Genomic DNA, 27,274 nt, shown 5'->3' on the forward strand with positions numbered 1-27,274 from the left:
TTTAACCACTAGATCAGACCAAACTTCTTTTACTTATTTTTGCAATATTGGAAACCATCCAATCCCTTGAGGGTCTAGGTCCCGAACAATGAAAGAGGCATAAAACAGAAAGCAAATAAAGTTTGTATATTTCAAAAGCAGCCACAGCAGGTTAGACACCTGCACTATAATCCAAGCCTGTAACATTTTTATATACAAGTAATGGACCACATCTGAGTTTATTTTGCAGGAGAGGAACAATCTCTATCACTAACATATAAAGTTTTCCCAAATGAAAGAGAAATAAACCAGTTTTTAAAAAAAAAAAAAAAGCGGGGGAGAGAAAGGTGTACTGAGCATTCCTCCTTGATGGGTATGAAGAGAACATGGACAAGATGATAGGCCTTCTCTGTAGTAGGCCCCAATCTCTGGAATCTCTCTCAGAAGTATAGAGTTACTGTTCTTGCATTTCACAGGCCAAGTAAAATCTGTCCTATTCCAATGAACCTTTGGCTGGGGCATCCATCATAGCAACTAAGTCTTTTACTATATGTTATATTATTATAAAACAGAGTCCCCAGTATCCCATCAGGGTTGGCATAGGATATTTGCACTGTGAAATAAACAAACGTGCACACCTTATATTCACATGTCTTCTGTGACAGGGTAGATGAATTGATGAAGAAAAATAATCACAGTTAGTAGGGTTTTTAAAAAATTTATTAAGTAAGGAGAAAGCTAAATTAATCTCTTATATGTGCCAGTTGATGGTGTGGGTCCTCCCACTTTTCCCCCAAAGTATACCATCTACGTTACTTTCATGGAGAAAGAGAATGACAGATAATTTCTTTTTAGAGCCACATATTGCTATTGTTAGATGATGACATATTATCTTAATGTATTCAGTTCAAGAAGCTTGCATCCTTGGAGTACATTTGTTATGGCATGACTTTTGAGGTTTGTTCTTGGTTTCTGAAGCTTAATCACTGAAGTAGTTAAAGGAGAAAGCTACTGCAGATATGGCAACTGCCACTGCTACCACCATTCCTGAAAAAAAAAAAGAGATAATATAAATTGGTATTTCAAATTAATTTTACTTTAATTGGTCTCCAGCTAAATGCTGCATTTTTACTAGTTTAGTTTTATAGTACATTGTTTATAGTCTTTCTGCTGTGGATCTGCTCTGGGTTTCCTCAGGCAGAAGAAAAGTATATTAATAAAATACAGGTAATCCTCGCTTAACAACCACAATTGGGACTGGAATTTTGATTACTAAGTGAAGTGGTCAATAAGCAAATCCAACCTGATTTTATGAACATTTTTTGTGGCGGTTGTTAAGTGAATCACCACAGGCGTTAAGCAAACGATGTGGCTGTTAAGGAAATCACACAATTTCCCATTGATTTTGCTTGCCAGAAGCTAGATGGGAAGGTTGAAAATGGTGATCACGTGACCACGGGACACTGCGACGATCATAAGTGTGAGAAGCAATTATAAGTTGTTTTTTCAACACTGTTGTAAGTCTGAACCATCACTAAATAAATGGTTGTTAAGTGAGGACTACCTGTAAGGTAGTCTGTAAGGTACACCTGTAAGGAGTAACTGCAGCAGCAACAGAATGCTAGAAAATCAGGAACCAAAAAAATGAGTCCATAGGCAACAAGGGGCCTTAATATCCTCTCTCTCTCTCTCTCTCTCATTCAGTGACCACAATTGGGACCAGCAACTTGGTCACATAGCAAAGCAGTCTCTAAGTGAAACCATGTGACTGTGCTTATGATCTTACTTCAGCTTGAGAAGGTCATAAATGTGAGGATTGATTGCAAAGTTACTCTTTCATCACCTTCATAACTGCGGTCAATTGCTAAATGAGGACTACATCCATCCATCCATCCATCCATCCATCCATCTATATCAAATTATATAGCCACCCACGTCACAAATGTGACTCTGGTTGGAGTACAATAAAACCAACAATTAAAACAATATTAAATAAATATTAAAAATAATTAGATACAAATGTAAACAAGATTGCAGGGGAATGCATCAGAGAAAGTATGTTAAATCATATTCAGAAAGAAAACGACTATTTTAAGTAGTGCAAGAACAAAGGCTGAAATCTGCATACCCATATTTTGATGTAGTTTCAACAGGAGTGTTTCTTTTGTCACCTGCTTTGGTTGCATGTTATCTTGTAATTCCTTTGAAAGGTTTACTTCAACTATATGGGTAAAAGGAATAAGACAAAAACATGTGTTTGTAGGTTGCCTGAACTCCATTTCTAAACCACTGTTTGTTTCCTTCCTCAAAACTCTTTAAAAAGAGTATTTCAGAGCTGGAAAAACCCAGTTCACGTATGTAAATTCATTTTGCGTATTTTTTTTCTTTTTTTGAATACAAGATATAAACAGCCCTGGGTCTTATTTAGACATCACTGACATCAAAATCACAATCTAAGGCAGAACGTCCAAATAAAACACATAGAATAATTTTTTAAGACATGTATCAGTAATTATTAAATACTGGATCTCTGAGGAAATGAACAAGAAATGCGTGTGCACTATCCATATGCATTATTTCTTTCACACAAAATTCTTCAAAATATTTCCTGCATAATATTTAGCATCAGCAATCCGTTTACCACATATTGCTTATTATTATTCTAAATGCTGACATATAATCTGCAAGTAGTCCTCAATTTATGACCATACATTTAGTGATCATTCAAAGTTACAACAGCGCTGAAAAAAGTGACTTACAACCGTCCAAGAGTCCCTGTGGTCATGTGATCAAAATTCAGGCGCTTGGCAACCAGCATGTATTTACAATGGTTGCAGCATCCCAGGGTCTTGTGATTGGCATTTGCAACCTTCCCAACTGGCTTCTAACAAAGTCAATGGGGGAAGCCAGATTCGCTTAACAACCATGTGATTCACTTAACAACTGCAGTGATTCGCTTAACAGCTGCAGCAAAAAAGGTCGCAAAATCAGGCGTGACTCACTCAATGACTACCCTGCTTAGTGATGGAAGTTCCAGTCCCAATTGTGGTCGTAAGTCAAGGACTACCGATACGTAAATAGAAGCTTTTACATAGATCCATTCCAACTATGGAGACAGTACAAAATTTATCTCCCCAAATAAAGAACCATTAAAAGCAAGTCATTTTTTTTTTCAATATTTCTATGTCTGACCTTTTTTCTGAATGCTCATAGTAAGTAAATATGATATAAAAGCAATGGGCATATTTATGATATAGCAGAGACAGTGAAAACTCTACATAGCTATAGCAAATAAGCAGAGATGGTGTTCATCTATTTTGGCATTCATTCATTTAAGCTATATTTTCTGGACTGTTCAATTTTAGGATATTTAACAGCATTTTTCAGAAGAAAGGACTGAGAACTCCATGTTATGACCTGCCAACAAATACACTGTTAACTAAATTCATGGAATAATGATTCTGTACATAAGTAGTCAACGTTTCTATAGTTGCAAAATCTAAGAATCAACAAAATATGTTCCACAAGTTAGTTTACTTAACACGATGGAGTATCTATCACTGCAACCAGTCAGAACTAGAAAAAATAAGCTGACTTATAGGAGAACAGTTAAGAGGTATAATGATAGTATTGTGTCCCTTAGCTACCGGAAGTTCTACCCAGGTAAATTTCTACCGGACAATGTTGAACATAAGTTTTAGGATGGCGCCCTAGGACAACACGCCCCTTAGTTTTTACTCAGAAATAGAGTTTATAGAAATGTTCCCTTACAAATCTGAATATCCCGTGTGGCCATCAGGTGTCACAACAGGTAAAATGGAATCTGTGTTATTAAAATTGGCAAACAGTGTCATATTAGTTCTTTCTTAATAGACTGTAAGCCATCAATATAAAATGAAGTAAACTCAGCAACCCAACCAAATGGTTTCACACGTTGTTGTTGTTCTTAGAAACCCTTTATTTATTTATTTGTCATATTTTATATCTATTTTACCTTTTTATTGATCTATTTATATTGTAATGTATAGGTTTTAATTTTGATCTTATTGTAAAATGCCCAGAGTCCCCTTTTTGGGAGAGATGCACGGTGACAGAAATTTGAGAAATAAATAAATAAACAAACAAATAAATAAATATTTCTTTACCGCCCAACCCATATTATATTCATAAGGGGGAACGAAGAAATAAAAATGAAATTTCAAACTGGCAAACGAAGTTTAAGAAACATCTCCCCCACCGCCTCACCCAAATGAAATACCAAATGTATTTCAGTTTTAAAAAAACAACTTTGGGGCACAGCATGATTCAATGGACCAATCCCACTTGCCTTGCCTTGGATGTCATCTCAATCACAACTATTCTAATGCAAGTCATGGCTACTCTGACCCATAGGGGCCCGGATGCTCATTCTCGGATTCATTAAACCTTCAACTAGCTAAAGAATAAATTAAAGGGAAGAGATTACCCTCAGTGAAATCTTATTTGTGTTTATCTGTTCAAAACCTTTAGTAAACAGAAGCTGGGACTTAACCAAACCACTTAATGTATATCTTACTTGTTCATGATAAGGAACAGAAGTTCCTAAAATATAGATCTGTGAAGTACCTATCAAGTTATCAGTTGCACAGAGGAACATGTTTGATAAAATTATGCTTCAAACGCAATAAGAACATTTTAAATAAATATGAAAACTACCTCACAGGTTTTATTCAATCCAGTAAATTATTACATCTAGCAGAAGTCACTGAGCTAAACTGAGAAGCAATCCACTGAAATAGCAGGTCTCTATTATTCATCAGTTGCTCTAGTGCACTATTATGCAGTTGCATGGATAACGCAACTGCAGGTAACACAATCAGTACTATGATATTGAGATAATTTCCAGAAAATCATCCTAGCTTTTGTTTTGTTTCCTTTGAACTGCTTATTCTCTAAGAAGCTTCCCCACCATCCTTGTGTGAAGGATTTGCGGGGAATGGAGAGTTTAAGCTCATTTTCTGAATGTTTTGGTTTCATGTTATCCAAGAAAGTGAGTCGTTGGTGTTTTCACTTAGGGTTAAACTAGACAACATATAAGATGCAGTCCTTACTTGGATTGTGGTCAGGGCATGGAAAAAATTCTAACTTTTTTCTGTGCTACAGCTCCAATTCAGGTTGTTCTATAGCCCACCCCAAGGTTACAAACTATTGAAGGGAAGACATAATTATGCTTGACTGAGTTTCTGACATCAGATGGAAAAGGTTTAATACCACTATCGTTCCTATTTCCTTTTTCCTTGGGCTATGGTCTGGCTGCAAATATGAGTCTCCCAAGGTTGTTTTAAGCAAAAGATAGATCCTAGGAGCAAAAGATAGATCCTAGTTGAAGATCTCTGGCATCATCTTAGTTGGCCCTTTGCTCGAAGGAAAACTAATAAACACGTTTTGACCACATACTGCAAAGTCCTCCTGGTGATTAAGAAACATTCCTAGCTCTTAAAAAATAAACTAATTTAGATATTAAAATGCTTGCATTTAAAAAGGTGGTTTTGCACTGAACTATAATGCATTGCCCTTAAGCTTACTGTCTTAACACTGGCTACCGGCTTTGGAAGTGAGAAAGACCCCAACGAAACTTCCTCCAAATATCACAAGATGATGTTGTGGACATACAGTACATCAACCAGACAGTGTAAACATGTCCTTCATATTTCAAGGCCCTCACAATTTCAAAGGTTCATGTGCCTTTGGAACCCCAAACACCATTTAAAGTAATGAACATTTATGAATCAGAATTAAAATGTGCTTCCACTTCAAATCTAGCTTCTGAGTAATTCCTAACAGAGAACAATCTGACTTTTAACTTTAGCCATTACATTTACCTGTATTCATTTCCTCAGCAATATGGAAATCATCTGATTGAACAGCTTGATCCAGCATTTCAAGAAAATGCTCTTGAATTTCCCTGACTGTCTCATCACCAAACTTATAATCACAAAGCAACACACTGGATCCCACAATGGGAGTGAAAACTCTACAAGGCAAGATGTGATATTCCCTTTCAGAATCTAAAAACAAAGAAAGAGAATCCCTTGTTAATTACTAATAAAAAAACCCATTAAGAGCACTGCTGTATACTATACACAGTGTCTGTGGATGCACACGTGCTGTTTCTTTTACCACTGTAAGATATCTCATATATGGAAGAAATGCATATAGAGTATCACTATTACCATTGAATAAGCATATCTCATACACCAGCAAGCTCCCAGCATCCAATTTTATATTAAGTTTTATTTCCAATATTTTTAAGAGTGCACTGAAGAATGCTACATGAATCTTTTGGGTTAGTTGCAAGAGATAAAGGCATGAGATAAAAAGATAAAGGCATGATGATGTTACCTAGTTGGGTAATGAAATGTCTGCAAGCAAACACCCAAGCTCAGAGAGCACCAAAAACTCCACAGTTCAACCCTGAGCTACAGGTATTCTCTTCTATTGAGATAAAGGTGGTACTTAGAGAGACCACACTGTCAAAATTCAATTTCAAAATGGCTGAATTTCAGCAGCACAGCTATGTCCAGGTTTTTTGTTTTGTTCTGTTTTTTACAGAGATAAGGAAATTTTAAGGGTGGGAATGGTAAGAGAGATTATTCCTACGCATGTCCCTCCTTTAAAAGCATCTCAAAAGGACAAAGAGTAGATGGGGAAAAGCCACCCAAACTCCTTCCAATGACTTCAGAACATCCTTGGATTGTCTGTTGTAACCCTTCCAAAAACTGGGAGACTGGATTAAAGCCCCCATCCCTAAAACAGCAGCCAGACCCAAGATAGGTTGAAGCAGTGATTGTGCTTGGAGGCTGATTACTGAGCATGACTTATCAAGAGGCCAGAAAATATGATTCATCAGTAAAGATGGACCATGGGTTTTTTATTATGATGATTAGCTTCTCAGGTGAGAGGGAAGACAGTTTTATCTGACATAATGCTTTTCTCGTCTTTTGATACTAGCCAAGTACTGCTTCCTGGCCAGAGCAGCTTACTGAGATTAGAATATCTTTTCAGTCCATGTCATCAAAGGCATATTCTCCATGAAAGCTAGAACATAGTGAAACAAAAGACTGTCGCTTTTGCTGCAAGAGAAGAACAAGCAGTATATAACTGACAGCATTTGCCACTGTAGTCTGTGACACCAAAAAAAAAAAGACTATTATTAAGGGAAAAGGAAACATGGAAAGGGGTGGAATGTTTTGAGGAAAGGAAAATAATTCTGAATGGTTTATGTTTCAGCAGTAAAATGTAGTTAGCATATATCATGCAATAGCATTCACGTATGAACACAACATATGCCCCCTGAAGAGGAAACTAAAAATTATAAGCTACTTGGCTATATTAGGTAAAGGTGAAACCTTTCCAAAAAACAGGTAAATTAGGATAGGTGTCTATTTCTACTCAGTTCATGCAGTGGAGTGTAGCAAAACAAAAAGGCAAGAAAAGCTCTCAGTTTCTACTATATGAACCCCAGAAGATATTCTGTTCAACTCAGTTCTCTGAAAGAAGGCAACAGAAGATCTCATTGTAATGCCAGCATCCCCAGCTTCGGGGGGTGGTAGGCATAGTTGGTAGGTTAAGTACATGTAGGTATACTTGCAAAAAAGCATGTTCCTCACAATATGGCTGTTGTATAGTACACATCCAGTTGCAAAGCATCAATTTACTAGAATCTCCCTATCCTCTCTACATTCCCAACTATCTCTTGTTAACATTGTCACCTTTCTGGATGGGGGACACACTTCTAAACAAAACACTAGGCAGCAGCCATTCACCATTTTCATTTTCTAGGGAAATATAGGGAGCCCTTTTGAGCTTTCTTGAAAAAAAAAGATGAATCAGGAATTGGCACTTTGCTTTGTAACATGCAAACTTCCGTGTGTGTGTGTGTGTGTTTGAGAAAAATGTATATATTAGGTGGGTAGGGAGCCTGGAATCCTCTGTAGACACATGGGCACACCGCTTCACCATGTTGGTGATTCCAGGCATAATGCTGGGACACCTAATTGTAGGGCAACATATTTTGATGGAAATACAAGTAGGTTCTAGTTTTATTCACACATCCCTTACCCAATTTTCCTTAGATCACTCCACTTTTCTAAATATTATGACAGAGAAGTCCAAAATCAAAATACTTATAAAAAGTATATTTTTAGGAAAAATGTATAGAATAATACACATGCAACATTCATGCACTTTCTAAAAATCACAAACTTATGTGGAAATAAGCTTGAATAAAGTTAGTCAGGAGTAACTACATTAAATTTTAAAAGCATATGATTGTGTTATTGGGCTCCTCCTCCTCTTACTTTTCTTTCCTGGCATTTCATTGGCAAGCAGATCTTCAAACAATATTTCACAACGATCAGAGAGAGTGTTTATTATATCTCTCTTCAAGGCCTGCAAAGGCAAGAACAGAAGAATAGAAGCAATGCATGTGCAAAACCCAGCATTCTGCGGATCAACCCTGGAAGATCAGTGTGGTCAGGAAGAGAAATGAAGTGCTCTGGGGTTCTCAGCAACATTTTGTTCCCAGTTTTGTACATTCCTAAGACACGTTCATTCTGAAACTCATAAAACAGTTGAAATCATTGCCAGGGAATATACAGAGATGCTGACTCTGAAGAAAGCCAAATGCATCCATCTTTGCAGAGAAATTAGAATTTGCGTGATAAAAACAGGTTACATGACACACTGTGAAAATTCAGCCTGCCTTCTGGGCTTGACTGCTGGTCAGTTTTGGGAGGGAGGTCACAGAAATGGCAATAGTCTCCTTTGGTTGCAGCAATTTTTACAGGATCAAACTATTATGTGCATCCTGTCTGATTATAATTCCTTCAGCAGGGGAAGACTGTGGCTATCTCTCTACAGAAATCAAACAGATATTGAAAGTGGACTGAACTCCCCTTAGGGCTTTTAGATGCACAGATTGAAAGCAAAGACAAGAAGACCTTCTCATTCTCATCATCTTTTATGCTTCAGAAACCAGTGAGAGGCTGGCTATGTCCATATATCACACTGTGCTAGATGATGATTTGTACAAACCCAGGGACTGATTTGTTCCAACAAAACACAGCATAAAAAAACCATGGGTAGCCATAAAAAGCCCATATAACAAGACCTTCCAGATCTCTACCCGAAGAAAACTTCAGAAGAAAAAAGAAGGGAACCCACTTAATCAAAAACACACATTGAAATAACAATAAGGTCAAGTAAATATAAATATGGTGGGCCACAAGTTAAGTTATACAGTAATATTTACTAATATTTTATATGGAATTATAAAAGCACATATAAAAAATACACCAAAAACAATGAAAATGCCCAAAACAGCTAACATGTATATACCAATAAACAGACAGAAATATACACTTCCATTAAAAAACAACTTTTAAGACCATCAGCCGCTCCAGTTATGCTCACCCTGTCAACACTTTCATCAAAATGAGCATTCCCCAGTCTGGTGCTTGCAGATGTATTGGGACTACATGACAAAACTAGAGAGGGCTAATATAGACCTTGGGTTCATTTTTAATGAAAAGCATGTATGGAAACTCTGGGCAAGAAATTTGGACTATTACAATTATATCCCTCATTTATATTAATTGCAGGTTAAATCAGAGATCTTGGGTGGTACAGGAAAACAACCAACAACCACATTCTTCAAAAGATGAGGGGTAGTAACAGTACCTGAACAGCATCTTTAACTTTAGGCTTGTTATTATGGATGTAAGCTTTACATTTTAAAGCTCCTTTAAGATTTATGGAACCACTGCAGATCTGGACTGTAGCTGTAGATCTGGAGATTGTATTTTGCATCTGAAACAGAGAGTACACAGAATTCACAAATATTATATTTTAGTATACATTAGCCACTTCTACCCTGCCTTTATAATTGTAAATTCTGCTGGAAATATGAAGATCTTATTTATTTATTAGATATCTATATCACCGTAATCTCCAAAGACTCCTGTTGGTTACCAACACTGATATCAAAATGTACAATACTAAAACATCCATGGTAAAGAAATAAAAATTTTATATATACATATATATATCAGAGCAATGAAACAAAGAACAATAAACAAGATACTGTCACCCCAATTACCTCCCAAGGGCTCTTTGGAATAGCTCTGTTTTAAATAACTTCCAGAAGGCTAACTGGGGGACAGTCTTATTTCCAGAGGGAGACTGTTCCATAAAGTAGGTGCCTTCAACAAGGAACAGCATCATGATTTTTCTAAGTTGGAAAATGCTTAATGCATATTCTTTATTAAAAAATTTTTAGAGTGATCTGTACCAGTACTGAAAGATAATAGACTACCTACAGCCTCCTAAAGAAGTTACCAGAAAGATATTTCAACCAGTTTTCGCCTTTTAGCAACCATGCTACAGATGCTTTCAAGTTACTCATGGAAAGTGAAAGCAGTACAGGAAAAAAAAAAAAAAAGGAAAATTCTCAGAATAAGCTTCTACCGCTCAGTAGATCTTCATTATTCTTATGCTTACTGAGATGGAGAGCCAAGACTGATAATTAGCAAATTACATAAGTCTATGAATTGATATGCGAGTGAGATCTGAATGGAGGATGTCTCACCTTACTCTTAATCCCTTTGTCAATAGGTTTACTTACCAACTGTGTTAAAACCCTAACATCAAGACTCCTAGTAGCTGGTGGCATATATCCTCTTGATTTTTTCTGTAGGGATAATTCAAGTATAGAAGACAGCTGAACTGAGAAGAAAATTGGCAAGGTTCAAATGCTAAAACAGAATCTACAGGGGAAAAAATATTTAGACATTTGTGTATTTTATTAGGTCTTAGCTGTTGTGATTTTTTACACAATTAATTGTGCGGCAAAAATCTTTAATGAATTGGTGAGGTTTTCTACCCTTCTGCAGACACTTTTATTTCATTTCATAGGAGATAACAAACATTCTACAGTTCAGCTCAGTTCTACTGTAGACAGTTAATACTAATATACTGTATACACCTTTGAATCAGTCTTGAAGCCTGGTGACTGCCTGGACAAGTCCAGGCAGTTTTCTTGGTAGCATTTTTGGAAGTCATTTGCCCTTGGCTTCTTCCTACAGCTGTGAGTGACTGGCCCAGGGTCACCCAGCTGGTTTTGTGCCTAAGGCGGGACTAGAACACACTGTCTGCCAGTTTCTAGCCTGGTGCCTTAACTACTATACCAAGCTGGCTCTCTAATACTACAGAGTATACTTTATTTTAAAAATGTACTCAAAGTGAGGTAGAATATAGAACCAGCCAGGCACAAAGTATGTTTGTTTGTTATCAGACTTGCATGTAGAACCATGATCACCACACCAGAGTATGTACTGCTTAACTTCAAAGAAAAATCTGGTGATGATAGGGTTTATTTTGGGGGGGGTTGCTTAGGTTTTTTAAAAAACAAAAAGGTATAAATACTAGTCATTCTATAGACATTGTAGACTGCATTCTCAAGTGATGTGACCTTAATTTCTACTTTTACAGTAAAGCACACATCAAAATAAAGTTACGATCCCAATTCTGTACTCCCTTGAACTTTGAAATGCAGTTTTTAGTTTAAACACATTCCAGATGCAAATAAATTACAGCAGGTACTATGCAAGTTTTTTTTCTTTTTCTTTCCTGTTTTGGTGCAAAAGAGGCATCTAAGAAGAAAAAGTTACATTCTACTCTGATTTAGGACAGCCTAAGACTATATATAACATCTTTTCATTGACAAGTTAAGAATAACGATGGAGAATGAAAGCTTGCTACGATAGATGGGAAGATCCTGGAAGGAAGCATGGCTGATAGGTTAAGTTTTTTAGATTAACCTTTTTTTCTGAGAACCATGGGCAGCATGGCAAAGATAATACAGACAGGAACATGGTTGGATCCAATTTTCAAAAGCACCTTATCAAACAGCATAAATTTTCAAAAGCATCTTCTCAATTAGCATAAATAGAAGATGGCACAGCAGAGTTCCTGGATCAAGAAGAGAGACTAGCAACCCAGAGTTTCTGTTATTAAAAAGAAATGAGGCAACTTGAGAATTTTTTTAGAGGGAGCAAACAGATTTACTTGTTGAGATTAAAATATTCTCCTAGGAAACTGGATATTAACAGATTCAGATTCCACTCCTACTGAATTCAGTGCGGTTCTACCAAGAGAATTAGCTTACTGGTACAGTAAGCTAGTTTACTGGTACAGTAAACTAACAGGAGTTGAATTAACTTTTCTGACCACAGGTGGAATAACACTGTGATCTTGTCCCTCCCAATGGGAACTGTAAGACCATACTGCAACATTGTCTATGTGTAATGAACCATGTTTATTCCTGATCAACCAATTGTCTGAGTCAATGAGCTCCCCCCCTCAAGTCTGAGATTGGCTGGGACTGTAATTCTGGGAGATTCCATGAGGGGAGAGCCTGTGATCACAAACACTGCCAGGAGAATTATTTCTGTGGAAAGGAGGACTGAAATGCATCTTTTATTTGCTATGTGAGCTAGAAAAGGAAGTAGAAGTTGTGAAAGCAGTCAAGCATGGAGATACGCACATTGGAGAAAGTTAAGACAGGATGCCATCAGCCCTAATATGCACGAGCTGTTCCCATTCTTCTTCCTTCAGTAGAAGAATAGCCTTTAGAACTCTTTCAGGTGACAGGGGAATTACTCCTTTCTTAAAAATAGAAACCAAGGATAAAAAAGATAATGCCCTCTACCAGGACATCCTTAAAAGCATTGTTATGAAGCCAGATTTGCCCTGGATGAGACATCAGCCTGCCAATGACCCACCCAAAAGGAACTTCTGACTACAGTTATAATGAGCGTGTATCTGCTGAAAATCTAACTGCACCCATTACCTATAAAGGAATACATTTTATACATCTTAGTAAACCCTTCATGGACCTTGATCCTATCCAATCATTATCTTCTAACAGATCACCAGAAGAGGAGCCCTGGCAAAGGGGACAGAAAAGAGCAAAAGGCTCAAGACAGACTTGCAGCTTTGTGCTTTTTGTTACAACTGACCATCTTTCTCCAGGTGCATATCCATCTTTGAGAACTAAAGTACCAGAAAGAACTACAACCAAAAGTGTGTTCACTAAGGGGACCTTAAGAGCCTGCATAGGAGGGCTTAAGATCCAATGAAGGCAAATATATGCTTCAGTGAAGCGATTTAGGAGATTAACCATTTCACTTCACAAAAGCAAAAAAGCACCCAATTTACTTTGACAGTGCTACAGGATATGACAATGCTTAGCCTTCTCCCTAGGGTTGGATGACATTTTTCCAGGCTGGGTGGCTTTGGGATTACCTGCAGCCTTCACCAAAACTGCCCAGCCTGGAAAACTTTGATGTGCACCAAGGAGGCTATTGGCTAGAGCCTTCTGGCTAGAGCCTCCCCTCTAGCCAACAGCCTCCCTGGTGCACATCAAAGCAATCCTTCAGTGCTTAATGTTTCCACTCAGCCTGAAAGCAATTCAGCCACACAGGGAAAGAAGGCTGCTCTCAGCCACCTCCTACAGTCATATCTGATCATTGCTGTGGGAGAGACTCCTCTCAGAGGCCTTCCAAGTTGGGCAGTTTTAGGGTTGCCTGCATCCTTTACCAAAGCTGCTCAGATCACCTGCAATATGCACCAAGAGGCCCTTTCAGAGGACACTGAGGGCAATTCTGCAGCATTTGTTAAAGCCACTCAGCCAGGAAGTAATTCCAACAGCCACAACTGCAGAAAAGGCTCCTCATCAGTAGTATGAAAGGAAGTCTTAGAAACATGAGAATCCTGTTGCTTTGTGAAATTGCTCTGTTAAAGAAAATATTCCTCTAAAACTTCACACAGTTCTACTGCACAGCTTCCTGCAAAAATAATTATTAGCAATTTTGAGGGTTTTTTCCTTGTAAGGGAACATCTTATTTCTCTGAAGCTATTGGATAAATTGATGATAGCAAAGTATCTCCATGAAGGAATCCTTCACTTCTCAGAATAAGGCCCTCTTGATTGCAAGTGAGTGTCCACTGGCATGTCAGGCTTAAAGGCTAAATCTGCTGTTGTTAAAAAGAGGGGAAATCGACTAAATTTACAGCCACCTGTATGATCTGTTCACTGACTGACTGATCCAATAATACAGCCAACTGGAAACCATGGGAAGGAATATCTGGCCCACATCTCCCTCAGCACCACTGGCAGCTGGGAATGGAGTTTTAGGTCAGCAGAAACGTTTTGCTGAAGTGATCTGGTGCCACCTTCTGGTTAATCATGCAAACAGACAGTGGAGAAAAAGGCATTTAAAGGCAGGGATAGTGAAGGTTGAAGACTATCTTTGTCAAGGCATTAACACTAGGATTTTGCCTAGGCAGGACCAGCATTGGAGAAGGAAGCAATATCAGAATCATGGGATCAAATCAGCAGGGATTATCTCACTAAATAGTTTACTATAAGAAGAATTCTTTAAAGAAGTGTATGAGAGAAACTACTGAGGCCATGAATGACTTCACACCATCTTTCTATGCATTCTGTACTTTGATTACAGACTGAAAGCTAGTAGCAGAGTTTTCTGTTGCTGATCAGATCATTCTGATGTGGTGAGGAGTACAACCCATGGAGTGCCAAGTCATTAAACCATCTTTAATTGAAGCCATCGGTAGAGACAGGAATAAGGAGATAGAAATAAGAAGACATGAAAGAAGCTTTTTTTAAAAAAAGAAAAAGAAACAAAACTAAACATAATTATTGGTATTCTAAGGAAAATATGAAGATAAAGGATGAGAGAACAGCTAAAGCTCATTCTAGGCTACAGCAAGAAATGATGAGGGAGAAGCCTGAAAGAGCTAACGTAACAGCAGACTTTATGAATTTTTTCTGCTGTGCTGGATGGTAGGACAGTTTAAAACAAACTTGGAGGCCATCAAGGACCAAAACAGGAAATGCATCAACTATACATAAAAGTTTATGAAGGAGGTTAAAAAGGAGAAGAAAAATCCAGATTAGACCAAAATAGATCTCTGAATGTATATATGCAAAATTGGAATGGATAAAAGAACAATTAATGTATCCTTGAGACTTAATAATGCAATGCAGCTCCAAAGCTGCTGTTCTTTAATGGAGTATCTTCTTACATAATTTTTCAAAATGTCCCTACTCCTGAAATGAGATAAACCCTTTCTCAATTTCTACATGGGTAATACTGTATTTTTACCCAAATGTAACCTTAACTCTGTGAGACAATATTTTGGAGCTTGTTTAGACATTCAGATATGAGGCCTAGTGAGATTTATTAATCCTAGCTAATGCTCATTCATAATCAATTCTAAAAAAGAAACTAACTTAACACACTGTCCAAATCTGATCATTACGGATTATTAAATTACTACAATGTCAGTGCACCCATTTATCATGCTACTGCTTGATCAAAGGAGGCATAATTTTGGGATTAGATACTCTTTTGGCCCTCTTTCTTTCAAAAGTTGATTCAATCTTCCAATATAAAAGATGCACTGTATTAGTGGTTCACCTAAACCAGTGTTTCTCAACCGTGGCAACTTTAAGACCTGTGGACTTCAACTCCCAGAATTCCCCAGCCAGCCTTAAAGTTGCTAAGGTTGAGAAACACTGACCTAAAAAACGTTTCAACTGTTTTCAATAGAGCAATGAAAACCTACCATGCAAGCTGCCGCAGAAGACAATAGTACCAAGTCTACATTGTTCGCTACCTACCTGCCCTTCCAGTAAGTCAGCATCTTCCTCTTTAACCTGACCATTTATCAAAAAGACAGCCTCCTCTATCTGTTGGGCCCAACGTCCTAATCCATTCTATAAAACAGAATCAAAAAGAAAGGAGGTAATATTACTGAGAGACCTAATACATTTCTGACCAGTGTAAGTAAAACAGATTTTTAACCAATAAGCCTGAAAGCCTAAACTGCAGAAACTTTTTCACTCCTCAGATGTTATCTTCTAAATGTAATTGTAATAATTTTAGGACCATTGTGATCCCCCATGAAGCAGGAAAATTGATTCCTTCTAATTTTGGATTGTTGTTGTTTATTCGTTTAGTCGCTTCCGACTCTTCGTGACTTCATGGACCAGCCCATGCCAGAGCTTCCTGTCGGTCGTCAACACCCCCAGCTCCCCCAGGGATGAGTCCGTCACCTGTAGAATATCATCCATCCACCTTGCCCTTGGTTGGCCCCTCTTCTTTTTGCCTTCCACTCTCCCCAGCATCAGCATCTTCTCCAGGGTGTCCTGTCTTCTCATTATGTGGCCAAAGTACTTCAGTTTTGCCTTTAATATCATTCCCTCAAGTGAGCAGTCTGGCTTGATTTCATGGAGGATAGACTGGTTTGATCTTCTTGCAGTCCAAGGCACTCTCAGAATTTTCCTCCAACACCACAGTTCAAAAGCATCGATCTTCCTTCTCTCAGCCTTCCTTATGGTCCAGCTCTCGCAGCCATATGTTACTACAGGGAACACCATTGCTTTAACTATGCGGACCTTTGTTGTCAGTGTGATGTCTCTGCTCTTAACTATTTTATTGAGATTTGTCATTGCTCTTCTCCCAAGGATTAAGCATCTTCTGATTTCCTGACTGCAGTCAGCATCCGCAGTAATCTTCACACCTAGAAATACAAAGTCTTTCAGTGCTTCTACATTTTCTCCCTCTATTTGCCAGTTATCAAGCAAGCTGGTTGCCATAATCTTGGTTTTTTTTAGGTTTAGCTGCAAGCCAGCTGTTGCACTTTCTTCTTTCACCTTCATCATAAGGCTCCTCAGTTCCTCTTCACTTTCAGCCATCAAAGTGGTATCATCTGCATATATGAGATCGTTAAAGTTTCCTCCAGCGATTTTAACTCCAGCCTTGGATTCCTCAAGCCCAGCATGTCGCATGATGCATACAAGTTGAATAGGTAGGGTGAGAGTATACAGCCCTGCCATACTCCTTTCCCAATCTTAAACCAGTCCGTTGTTCTGTGGTCTGTTCTTGCTGTTGCTACTTGGTCGTTATACAGATTCTTCAGGAGGCATACAAGATGACTTGGTATCCCTATACCGCTAAGAACTTGCCACAATTTGTTATGGTCCACACAGTCAAAGGCTTTAGAATAGTCAATAAAACAGAAATAGATGTTTTTCTGAAACTCCCTGGCTTTTTCCATGATCCAGCGGATATTGGCAATTTGGTCCCTAGTTCCTCTGCCTTTTCTAAACCCAGCTTGTACACCTGGCAATACCCTTTTGGTATGGGGATATAAGTTGATTTTTTCCAATCTGATGGCCATTCCTGTGCTTTCCAAATTTGCTGGCATATAGCATGCATTACCTGACAGCATCATCTTGCAAGATTTTGAACAGTTCAGCTGGGATGCTGTCATCTCCTGCTGCCTTGTTATTAGCAATGCTTCTTAAGGCCCATTCAACCTCACTCTTCAGGATGTCTGGCTCTAGCTCTCTGACCACACTGTCAAAGCTATCCCCGATATTGTTATCCTTCCTATACAGGTCTTCCGTATATCACCTTTTCTTGATCTCTTCTTCTTCTGTTAGGTCCTTGCCATCTTTGTTTTTGATCATACCCATTTTGGCCTGGAATTTACCTCCAATGTTTCTAATTTTCTGGAAGAGGTCTCTTGTCCTTCCTATTCTATTGTCTTCTTCCACTTCCACGCATTGCTTGTTTAAAAATAATTCCTTATCTCTTCTGGCTAACCTCTGGAATTTTGCATTTAATTGGGCATATCTCCCCCTATCACTGTTGCCTTTTGCTTTCCTTCTTTCTTGGGCTACTTCTAGTGTCTCAGCAGACAGCCACTTTGCCTTCTTGGTTTTCTCTTTCTTTGGGATGTATTTTGTTGCCGCCTCCTGAACAATGTTGCGAACTTCTGTCCAGAGTTCTTCCGGGACCCTATCTACTAAGTCCAGCCCCTTAAATCTATTCTTCACCTCACTGCATATTCCTTAGAGATATTAGTGAGCTCATATCTAGCTGATCTGTGGGTCTTCCCTAATCTCTTGAGTCTGATCCTAAATTGTGCAATAAGAAGTTTGTGATCTGAACTACAGTCAGCTCCAGGTCTTGTTTTTACCGACTGTATAGATGTCCGCCACCTTTGGCTGCAAAGGGTGTAGTCAATCTGATTTCGGTGTTGTCCATCTGGTGAAGTCCATGTATAAAGCCGTCTCTTAGGTTGTTGGAAGAGAGTGTTTGTTATGTAGAGTGAGTTGTCTTGGCAAAATTCTATCAGCCTATGTCCTGCTTCATTTTGTTCTCCCAGGCCATGCTTACCTGTAATTCCAGGTGTCATTTGACTGCCCACCTTAGCATTCCAGTCTCCCATGATGAAAATAACATCTCTTTTAGGCGTGTTGTCCAGTAGGTGCTGCAGATCCTCATAGAACTGCTCTACTTCAGCTTCTTCAGCATCTGTGGTTGGAGTGTATATTTGGATCACTGTGATGTTAGGTGGCTTGCTCTGAATTCAAATTGAGATCATTCTATTGTTTTTTGGATTGTATCCAAGCACTGCTTTAGCCACTTTACTATTAATTATGAAGGCTACTCCATTTCTTCTATGGTCCTCTTGTCCACAGTAGTAGATCTGGTGGTCATTTGATGTGAAGTGGCCCATTCCTGTCCATTTCAGTTCACTGACGCCCAAAATGTCTATCTTTAATTTTGACATCTCACCAATAACCACATCCAATTTGCCCTGGCTCATAGATCTTACATTCCAGGTTCCAATGGTGTGTTGACTCTTAGAACATTGGATTCGCCGTTCACCACCAGCACCGTCGGCCACTAGCCATCCTTTCGGCTTTGAGCTAGCTGCGTCATCACGTCTGGGGCTAGTTGAACGCATCCTCTGTTCCTCCCCAGTAGCATTTTGACCATCTTCCGACCTGGGGGTCTCATCTTCCAATGGTATACCGACATATTTCTGGTTGTACTGATCCATTTAGTTTTCAGGGCAAGAATACTGGGGTGGGTTGCCATTACCTTCCCCAGGGATCGCATTTAGTCTGACCTCTCTGTCATGACCTTCTCATCTTGGGTGGCCCTTCACGGTTTAGCTCATGGCATCATTGAGGTGCTCAAGCTCCAGCACCACAACAAAGTAACGATCCTTTGCTGAAGATAATTTTTGATACTAGTCTCTAAAAATAGGTATCAGCTGGCATATGTGGATACATCTACGAAACTGCTTAAGTAAAAGATCTGACATGATCTCTATGCCACTGTTAACTTAGCATTTCAACTTCACCCCCTTCTGTATCTCGAACAAGGACATGCTAGATTACCGATGAAAGGATGTCATGTTATTACCCAATATTTGTTAGTGAATGGCCACTGTTAATACGTTCATAATTTCTATCAGTGATATTTACCATCACACTGTTTACTACTGCTAAAGGAAATACAGTATTTTTAAACCCAGAAAGTTATGTTTAACTGTTATATTTCCATTCCATTGCTCATTTTGATATCCGATATCAAGAGTAGCAATGGGCACTGTTCAGAACACATACAGTACTGATGATCTCTCCTGAAATCAAGACAAAAAATGATGGAACTTGAAGAAAGTCCTGTTGGGAAAACAAGTAGCTGGTGTCTTGCGAGAAATTAGCTGATAACTTAGGATTCTTGAGATACCAAAGAAAGATGCGCAGGCAAAAGGCTAAGGAAGCCAGAGGAAAAAGGTACAAAATATGGAAGCTGTTCTAGTGAAAAAAACAACAAAGCAGATTTAGTTAAGCATTATGTATGTATGTATGTATGTATTTGTCAATTATTTTGTCACCACCCATCTCCCCCCAAAGGAGATGATTATGATGTCATATATAACACAAAGCATTTTTTTAGTTACCCTTGTATTTTTTTCTAGGTTGTGGCTGGCCAGCGTAGCAGGGAGAGGAATATGTATATTAACATTAACTGTGCATTCTAAAGATAGCCAAGAAGCAGTAAGAGCATTCTGGTATTTCCAGTCTGCTGGCTTAGCTGTACTCTAAAGGAGAAAAAAAAGAGGCTCAATTATTACAGTATCTCAACATATAAACGATAAACCATCCAGTCTAAATGACTGAATCTATGCATTTATTTATGAATTCAATAAGAGTTATTCTGAAGTAAGCACATGCATAAGAACTGTAGTTTACGTCTGTGTTATTGCTGCACCTAAACATCATTGTTTCATGCAAACTTTAAACGGGAGATAGAGCAGCCCCTTAAGTTCCATTGAAATCTAAGAACAAAGCAATAATTTTAGGTAACTCAGCTGAGATTGCCAACCCAAATTCAGTTAGTTAATTGGTCTCTCCCTGTTTCCCAATACAGAGCCTACCTTTGGATCTTGCACATCGTAGGTACGACAAAGTATTCGTTTCCAGTTAAGGAACAATAATTAAGCAGCTTTAAGGGATACTAATAAGAAGCACTTATGACTATTACAAGGATACCCCTCTAAAGATCTGAACTAAAATTCAATCTTTTCAGATCAGATTATGCTTCATTTTAGCTAACATAATCAACAAACAGAATGCCCTATATATCCAGCACTGTTGCTGGGTTACAGGATAAAATACATTCTGTACTTCAGTAGACACCATTAATACCATTGACAATAGTTAAGCACAAGAAAATAAACCAAGGAGTGGTTTTTAGTTAAGCACAATAGTTAAGCACAAGAAAATAAACCAAGGAGTGATTTTTAGTTAAGTACAATAGTTAAGTACAAGAAAATAAACCAAGGAGTGGTTTTTAGTTAAGTACAATAGTTAAGCACAAGAAAATAAACCAAGGAGTGATTTTTAGTTAAGTACAATAGTTAAGTACAAGAAATTAAACCAAGGAGTCTTTCGTCACCAGTTAATCCTTCTCCTCCCATTCTGTCTTTCCCCTGCTTCTAATAGGCCTTTCTTCACTATTACACTAGAATGCTGAAATTATGAGTCTTGTCAGCAGACAACTCAGTTGATATGAATGGTAGAGAATGGAAAAAATTAATAGAGGGTAAATCTCTTACACTTTACGTATTAAAGCAAATCACACCCTAGAATAGTAACAGAAAACATATGACGTTACAGATGTAACTGAATCATAGTATCTGTACCATTGGCCAAGCTGGCTAAGACAGCTAGGAGTTGGAAATAGCAATATATGAAAGGCGATGGTTCCTCACCACTGGTTTAGAATTTGGATACTGTTCTTTTACGGTATGTCCATGTTCTCAGTTATGGCAATGTGTTACAACAGTAGCAGTTTGTTGTTTATTCGTTTAGTTGCTTCCGACTCTTCGTGACTTCATGGACCAGCCCACGCCAGAGCTTCCTGTCGGTCGTCAACACCCCCGGCTCCCCCAGGGACGAGTCCGTCACCTCTAGAATATCATCCATCCATCTTGCCCTTGGTCGGCCCCTCTTCCTTTTGCCTTCCACTCTCCCTAGCATCAGCATCTTCTCCAGGGTGTCCTGTCTTCTCATTATGTGGCCAAAGTATTTCAGTTTTGCCTTTAATATCATTCCCTCAAGTGAGCAGTCTGGCTTTATTTCCTGGAGGATGGACTGGTTGGATCTTCTTGCAGTCCAAGGCACTCTCAGAATTTTCCTCCAACACCACAGTTCAAAAGCATCGATCTTCCTTCGCTCAGCCTTCCTTATGGTCCAGCTCTCGCAGCCACATGTTACTACAGGGAACACCATTGCTTTAACTATGCGGGCCTTTGTTGTCAGTGTGATGTCTCTGCTCTTAACTATTTTATCGAGATTTGTCATTGCTCTTCTCCCCAGGATTAAGCGTCTTTTGATTTCCTGACTGCAGTCAGCATCTGCAGTAATCTTTGCACCTAGGAATACAAAGTCTTTCACTGCTTCTACATTTTCTCCCTCTATTTGCCAGTTATCAATCAAGCTGGTTGCCATAATCTTGGTTTTTTTGAGGTTTAGCTGCAAACCAGCTTTTGCACTTTCTTCTTTCACCTTCATCATAAGGCTCCTCAGTTCCTCTTCACTTTCAGCCATCAAAGTGGTATCATCTGCATATCTGAGATTGTTAATGTTTCTTCCAGAGATTTTAACTCCAGCCTTGGATTCCTCAAGGCCAGCTTGTCGCATGATGTGTTCTGCATACAAGTTGAATAGGTAGGGTGAGAGTATACAGCCCTGCCGTACTCCTTTCCCAATCTTAAACCAGTCTGTTGTTCCGTGGTCTGTTCTTACTGTTGCTACTTGGTCGTTATACAGATTCTTCAGGAGGCATACAAGATGACTTGGTATCCCCATACCGCTAAGAACTTGCCACAATTTGTTATGGTCCACACAGTCAAAGGCTTTAGAATAGTCAATAAAACAGAAATAGATGTTTTTCTGAAACTCCCTGGCTTTTTCCATTATCCAGCGGATATTGGCAATTTGGTCTCTAGTTCCTCTGCCTTTTCTAAACCCAGCTTGTACATCTGGCAATTCTCGCTCCATGAACTGCTGAATTCTACCTTGCAGGATTTTGAGCATTACCTTACTGGCATGTGAAATGAGTGCCACTGTTCGATAGTTTGAACATTCTTTAGTGTTTCCCTTTTTTGGTATGGGGATATAAGTTGATTTTTTCCAGTCTGATGGCCATTCTTGTGTTTTCCAAATTTGCTGGCACATAGCATGCATTACCTTGACAGCATCATCTTGCAAGATTTTGAACAGTTCAGCTGGGATGCCGTCGTCTCCTGTTGCCTTGTTATTAGCAATGCTTCTTAAGGCCCACTCAACCTCACTCTTCAGGATGTCTGGCTCTAGCTCACCGACCACACTGTCAAAGCTATCCCCGATATTGTTATCCTTCCTATACAGGTTTTCTGTATATTCTTGCCACCTTTTCTTGATCTCTTCTTCTTCTGTTAGGTCCTTGCCATCTTTGTTTTTGATCATACCCATTTTGGCCTGGAATTTACCTCCAATGTTTCTAATTTTCTGGAAGAGGTCTCTTGTCCTTCCTATTCTATTGTCTTCTTCCACTTCCACGCATTGCTTGTTTAAAAATAATTCTTTATCTCTTCTGGCTAACCTCTGGAATTTTGCATTTAATTGGGCATATCTCCCCCTATCACTGTTGCCTTTTGCTTTCCTTCTTTCTTGGGCTACTTCTAGTGTCTCAGCAGACAGCCATTTTGCCTTCTTGGTTTTCTCTTTCTTTGGGATGTATTTTGTTGCCGCCTCCTGAACAATGCTGCCAACCTCTGTCCAGAGTTCTTCCGGGACCCTATCTACTAAGTCCAGTCCCTTAAATCTATTCTTCACCTCCACTGCATATTCCTTAGGAATATTAGTGAGCTCATATCTAGCTGATCTGTGGGTCTTCCCTAATCTCTTTAGTCTGATCCTAAATTGTGCAAGAAGAAGTTTGTGATCTGAACTACAGTCAGCTCCAGGCCTTGTTTTTACTGACTGTACAGATGTCCGCCACCTTTGGCTGCAAAGGATGTAATCAATCTGATTTCGGTGTTGTCCATCTGGTGAAGTCCATGTATAAAGCCGTCTCTTAGGTTGTTGGAAGAGAGTGTTTGTTATGCAGAGTGAATTGTCTTGGCAAAATTCTATCAGCCTGTGTCCTGCTTCGTTTTGTTCTCCCAGGCCATACTTACCTGTAATTCGAGGTGTCATTTGACTGCCCACCTTAGCATTCCAGTCTCCTGTGATGAAAATAACATCTCTTTTAGGCGTGTTGTCCAGTAGGTGCTGCAGATCCTCATAGAACTGCTCTACTTCAGCTTCTTCAGCATTTGTGGTTGGGGCGTATATTTGGATCACTGTGATGTTAGATGGCTTGCCCTGAATTCGAATTGAGATCATTCTGTCGTTTTTTGGATTGTATCCAAGCACTGCTTTAGCCACTTTATGATTAATTATGAAGGCTACTCCATTTCTTCTGTGGTCCTCTTGTCCACAGTAGTAGATCTGGTGGTCTTTTGATGTGAAGTGGCCCATTCCAGTCCATTTCAGTTCACTGACGCCCAGAATGTCTATCTTTAATCTTGTCATCTCACCAATAACCACATCCAATTTGCCCTGGCTCATAGATCTTACATTCCAGGTTCCGATGGTGTGTTGATCCTTAGAACATCGGATTCGCCGTTCACCACCAGCACCGTCGGCCGCTAGCCGTCCTTTCGGCTTTGAGCTAGCTGCGTCATCACGTCTGGGGCTAGTTGAGCTCATCCTCTGTTCCTCCCCAGTAGCATTTTGACCATCTTCCGACCTGGGGGTCTCATCTTCCGATGGTATACCGACATATCTCTGGTTGTACTGATCCATTTAGTTTTCACGGCAAGAATACTGAGGTGGGTTGCCATTACCTTCCCCAGGGATCGCATTTAGTCTGACCTCTCTGTCATGACCTTCCCGTCTTGGGTGGCCCTTCACGGTTTAGCTCATGGCATCATTGAGGTGCTCAAGCTCCAGCACCACGACAAGGTAACGATCCTTTGCTGAAGACAACAGTAGCAGAATCACCATATATTTAATACTCTAGTGCAAGATTAACTAAATAAGGATACGTGGCTGTCTGTACAATTATTCAAATAGGTTCAGGAGAAAGAAGGTAAAAATATGGCTCTTGAGAAAGACCTTTGGAGATACTATTCCTGAATGGTGATACATCAGATTGATTACAGTTTTATTAGCTGTTTTTTTAAAAATCTTACTATATTCATACTGTAAGTTGCTCAGAGGCTCCAGAAATGGAACAGCACATAAATTGTAGCATTAAATAAATAATGAATAAAGATGGGATCAGAATGGAATTCTGGTATGTCTAAATACTCAGCTTCTCTAATCCAGTAAAGCTCTACGGAACAATATTAGTAAGTGAGGAAAAAGCAAAGGAACTCACTAAGAATACTATCAAAACATTCCTTTCCTTCATCTTACTCTACATTACACTCCACATTTTTACATCCAGTGGTATCTACTAATATAATGGTCTCTGACCCCCAGCATATTTTACTTCCCCATCCATACAAACATTCTCTGCTGTATCTTCAGCCCAAATCAGTCCTTGAATAGAAAACTATTCCCATAGATTTGGACATAACCTATCAACATACCAATTAACCATATTTTTTAAAAAATAGGCTGTTGAATTTTGATTTTTTTTACTAATTAAGACCATATTCAGGGCAGAGCTACAGTAACTACAAAACAGACTAAACCTGTAGACAGGTTCATTCAGAAGTTATTTGAATTGTGTTTGGTATAACTGTGCAGATAGCTACAGCCTGAATTATCATCTGTAATTTAGAAAGAGCAAAGATAGTCCTATATTTAATAAACATACATCTGAAGACTGATGCAAAAAGGATACTTCTTTGTAGTAGAACAAAGATGGAGCACCACTCTGTCTGATACATCTTCTTCTGAGATGTTCCACAATCTCTTTCTAGCTACAAACTTTTCAACTGAAAAAAGAAGCTTGGAGAAGGACAGAACAAAGTCAAGACTGATTCTTAGGTTCTATCTATCCATCCATCCATCCATCGTGGTGGTGGTGGTATAGAGCATATTAAGCATATAGAATTGTGTTATTCAGGCCTTTGTTAAGTATAGCTCTTGTGTTGCTTAGTAGCAACATTATAAACGTATAACCTAACACCTAGTGCTGTGGCTCTGGAGTGGAAACAGCTAACATAACCCAGATGCTTGTCCTTGAGTGCCTAGAATTAGGTAATAGGAGATTGCAATGTAAACACCAATGTTTATGGTACATGTTGATAATATCAGGAAGGATATTATAAGCATGAAAAGTAACAGTAAGATCAATCTAATAGTTTATCACAGCATTTCAGAGGAAATGGTGCTGCGTAATTGTATTACTCCTTTTATCTTTCTGTTATCTATCTGTCTCAAATGCTATTGACAATACTGCACATATAGAATGTGAAGAGTGGGCTGGCTCAGGGCTCTCTCCTGCAGCTGCTGGCAGGGAGCCCACTGACTCACTGTTAAGTATCCAATAAAGTATACCGTACTTTGTTGTTTCTATCTCCAAATGCTTTGGTTTTCCTTTTGGAGGAGCATTTTTCTCATAACTCCTATCTATCTATCTATCTATCTATCTATCTATCTATCTATCTATCTATCAATCATTTGTACCCCATGGCAATCAATTCAATCTTGGCAACTTACATAGTAGAAAACAAATGTTAGCAATCTACAGTAAGTGTAAAAACATAAAACAAATGTTCATAACAGTGAAATAAGAACAAAACAAAAATAAAACAAAACATTATTGTTATTATTTACCTTCCGCAGGGTATTTTGGATTTCTTTTCCCAGCTCTGGTACTGAAATGATAAAAACACCAAGAACTAACAGTCCTCCAGGAAGCATTCTTGATACCTAAGCAAGTCAAATGAAAACATATTTTATGTATTTCATTATTACTACTATGGGTCCAGGCTATGCTGTTGGCCTCTCTGAAGGAGTGGGTGGTACCTCTTACCTTGAATAAGGCAGTGGTGTGCCCCCTCCTCAAGAGGCCATCCTTGGACCCAGTGGTGTTTGACAGCTATGTACAAGCCTCCAACCTTCCCATTTTTGGGAAGGTTGTTGAGAAGGTGGTGAGTCTGTGGCCGATGGAGGAAACAGATTATCTAGACCTGTTTCAGTCAGGTTTCAGGAAGGGATTTAGTACTGAGACAGCCTTGGTCACACTTGTTGATGACTTGTGGCGGAGCATCCACCCCTGTGCTCCTTTATCTCTCAGTGGCTTTTGATATCATCAGCCTTGGTATCCTTCTGAATCAGCTCCATGGGTTGGGCATTGGGGGCACCATTGTACATTGGTTCTCTTCCTTTCTTCAGGGCCAGTTCCAGTCAGTGCTGGTTGGGACAGAGATCACTCATTAGGCCGCTCCTGTGTAGAGTGCCGTAGAGTTCTACTCTCCCTCCCTTCCTTTTCAACTTCCATATGAAACTGCTGGGTGAGGTCATCCACCAGTTTGAAGTTCAGTATCAGTAGTATGCTGATGATACCCAATTATAGATTTTGACCTTGGGCCAGCCAAGTGAGGCTGTCACGATCCTGTCCCAGTGCCCAGAGACTGTCCAGGTTTGGGTCGGGAGGAATTGCCTCCAACGTAATACCAATACCAACATAATACCAACATACCAAGACCTAGTAGCTGTGGATGTTTGGGCAGCCCAGCTCTCAGGACATTACATCTCTGACTTTGGATGGGGTAGCAGTTCCCCTTTTGGGGTTGATACGTAATCTGAGGGACTTCCT

The 27,274-nt window shown here is 39.1% G+C and overlaps 1 protein-coding gene across 4 annotated transcripts in view; it reads right to left on the reverse strand.

Moving 5' to 3' along the window:
• Nucleotides 1–681: 681 nt before the first annotated feature.
• Nucleotides 682–27,274, reverse strand: part of ODR4 (odr-4 GPCR localization factor homolog) — a 28,386-nt gene continuing 1,793 nt past the window's right edge. For 3 of the 4 annotated variants that reach the window (XM_063298414.1, XM_063298416.1, XM_063298415.1), the window contains exons 4-14: nt 26,290–26,385; nt 25,352–25,458; nt 20,346–20,382; nt 19,869–20,009; nt 15,724–15,819; nt 10,643–10,708; nt 9,700–9,828; nt 8,319–8,409; nt 5,841–6,026; nt 2,108–2,200; nt 682–1,026 (exon numbers count right to left, since the gene is read on the reverse strand). In XM_063298414.1, the coding sequence (XP_063154484.1) occupies nt 959–1,026; nt 2,108–2,200; nt 5,841–6,026; nt 8,319–8,409; nt 9,700–9,828; nt 10,643–10,708; nt 15,724–15,819; nt 19,869–20,009; nt 20,346–20,382; nt 25,352–25,458; nt 26,290–26,385 (1,110 nt within the window). In that variant the 3' untranslated portion in view covers nt 682–958. Of the gene's footprint in view, nt 1,027–2,107; nt 2,201–5,840; nt 6,027–8,318; nt 8,410–9,699; nt 9,829–10,642; nt 10,709–15,723; nt 15,820–19,868; nt 20,010–20,345; nt 20,383–25,346; nt 25,459–26,289; nt 26,386–27,274 lie in introns of all 4 variants that reach the window. The other variant, XM_063298417.1, reaches the window with a different exon arrangement.

The sequence above is a fragment of the Candoia aspera genome, chromosome 3, assembly GCF_035149785.1.
Source record: "Candoia aspera isolate rCanAsp1 chromosome 3, rCanAsp1.hap2, whole genome shotgun sequence".
NCBI lineage: Eukaryota > Metazoa > Chordata > Lepidosauria > Squamata > Boidae > Candoia > Candoia aspera.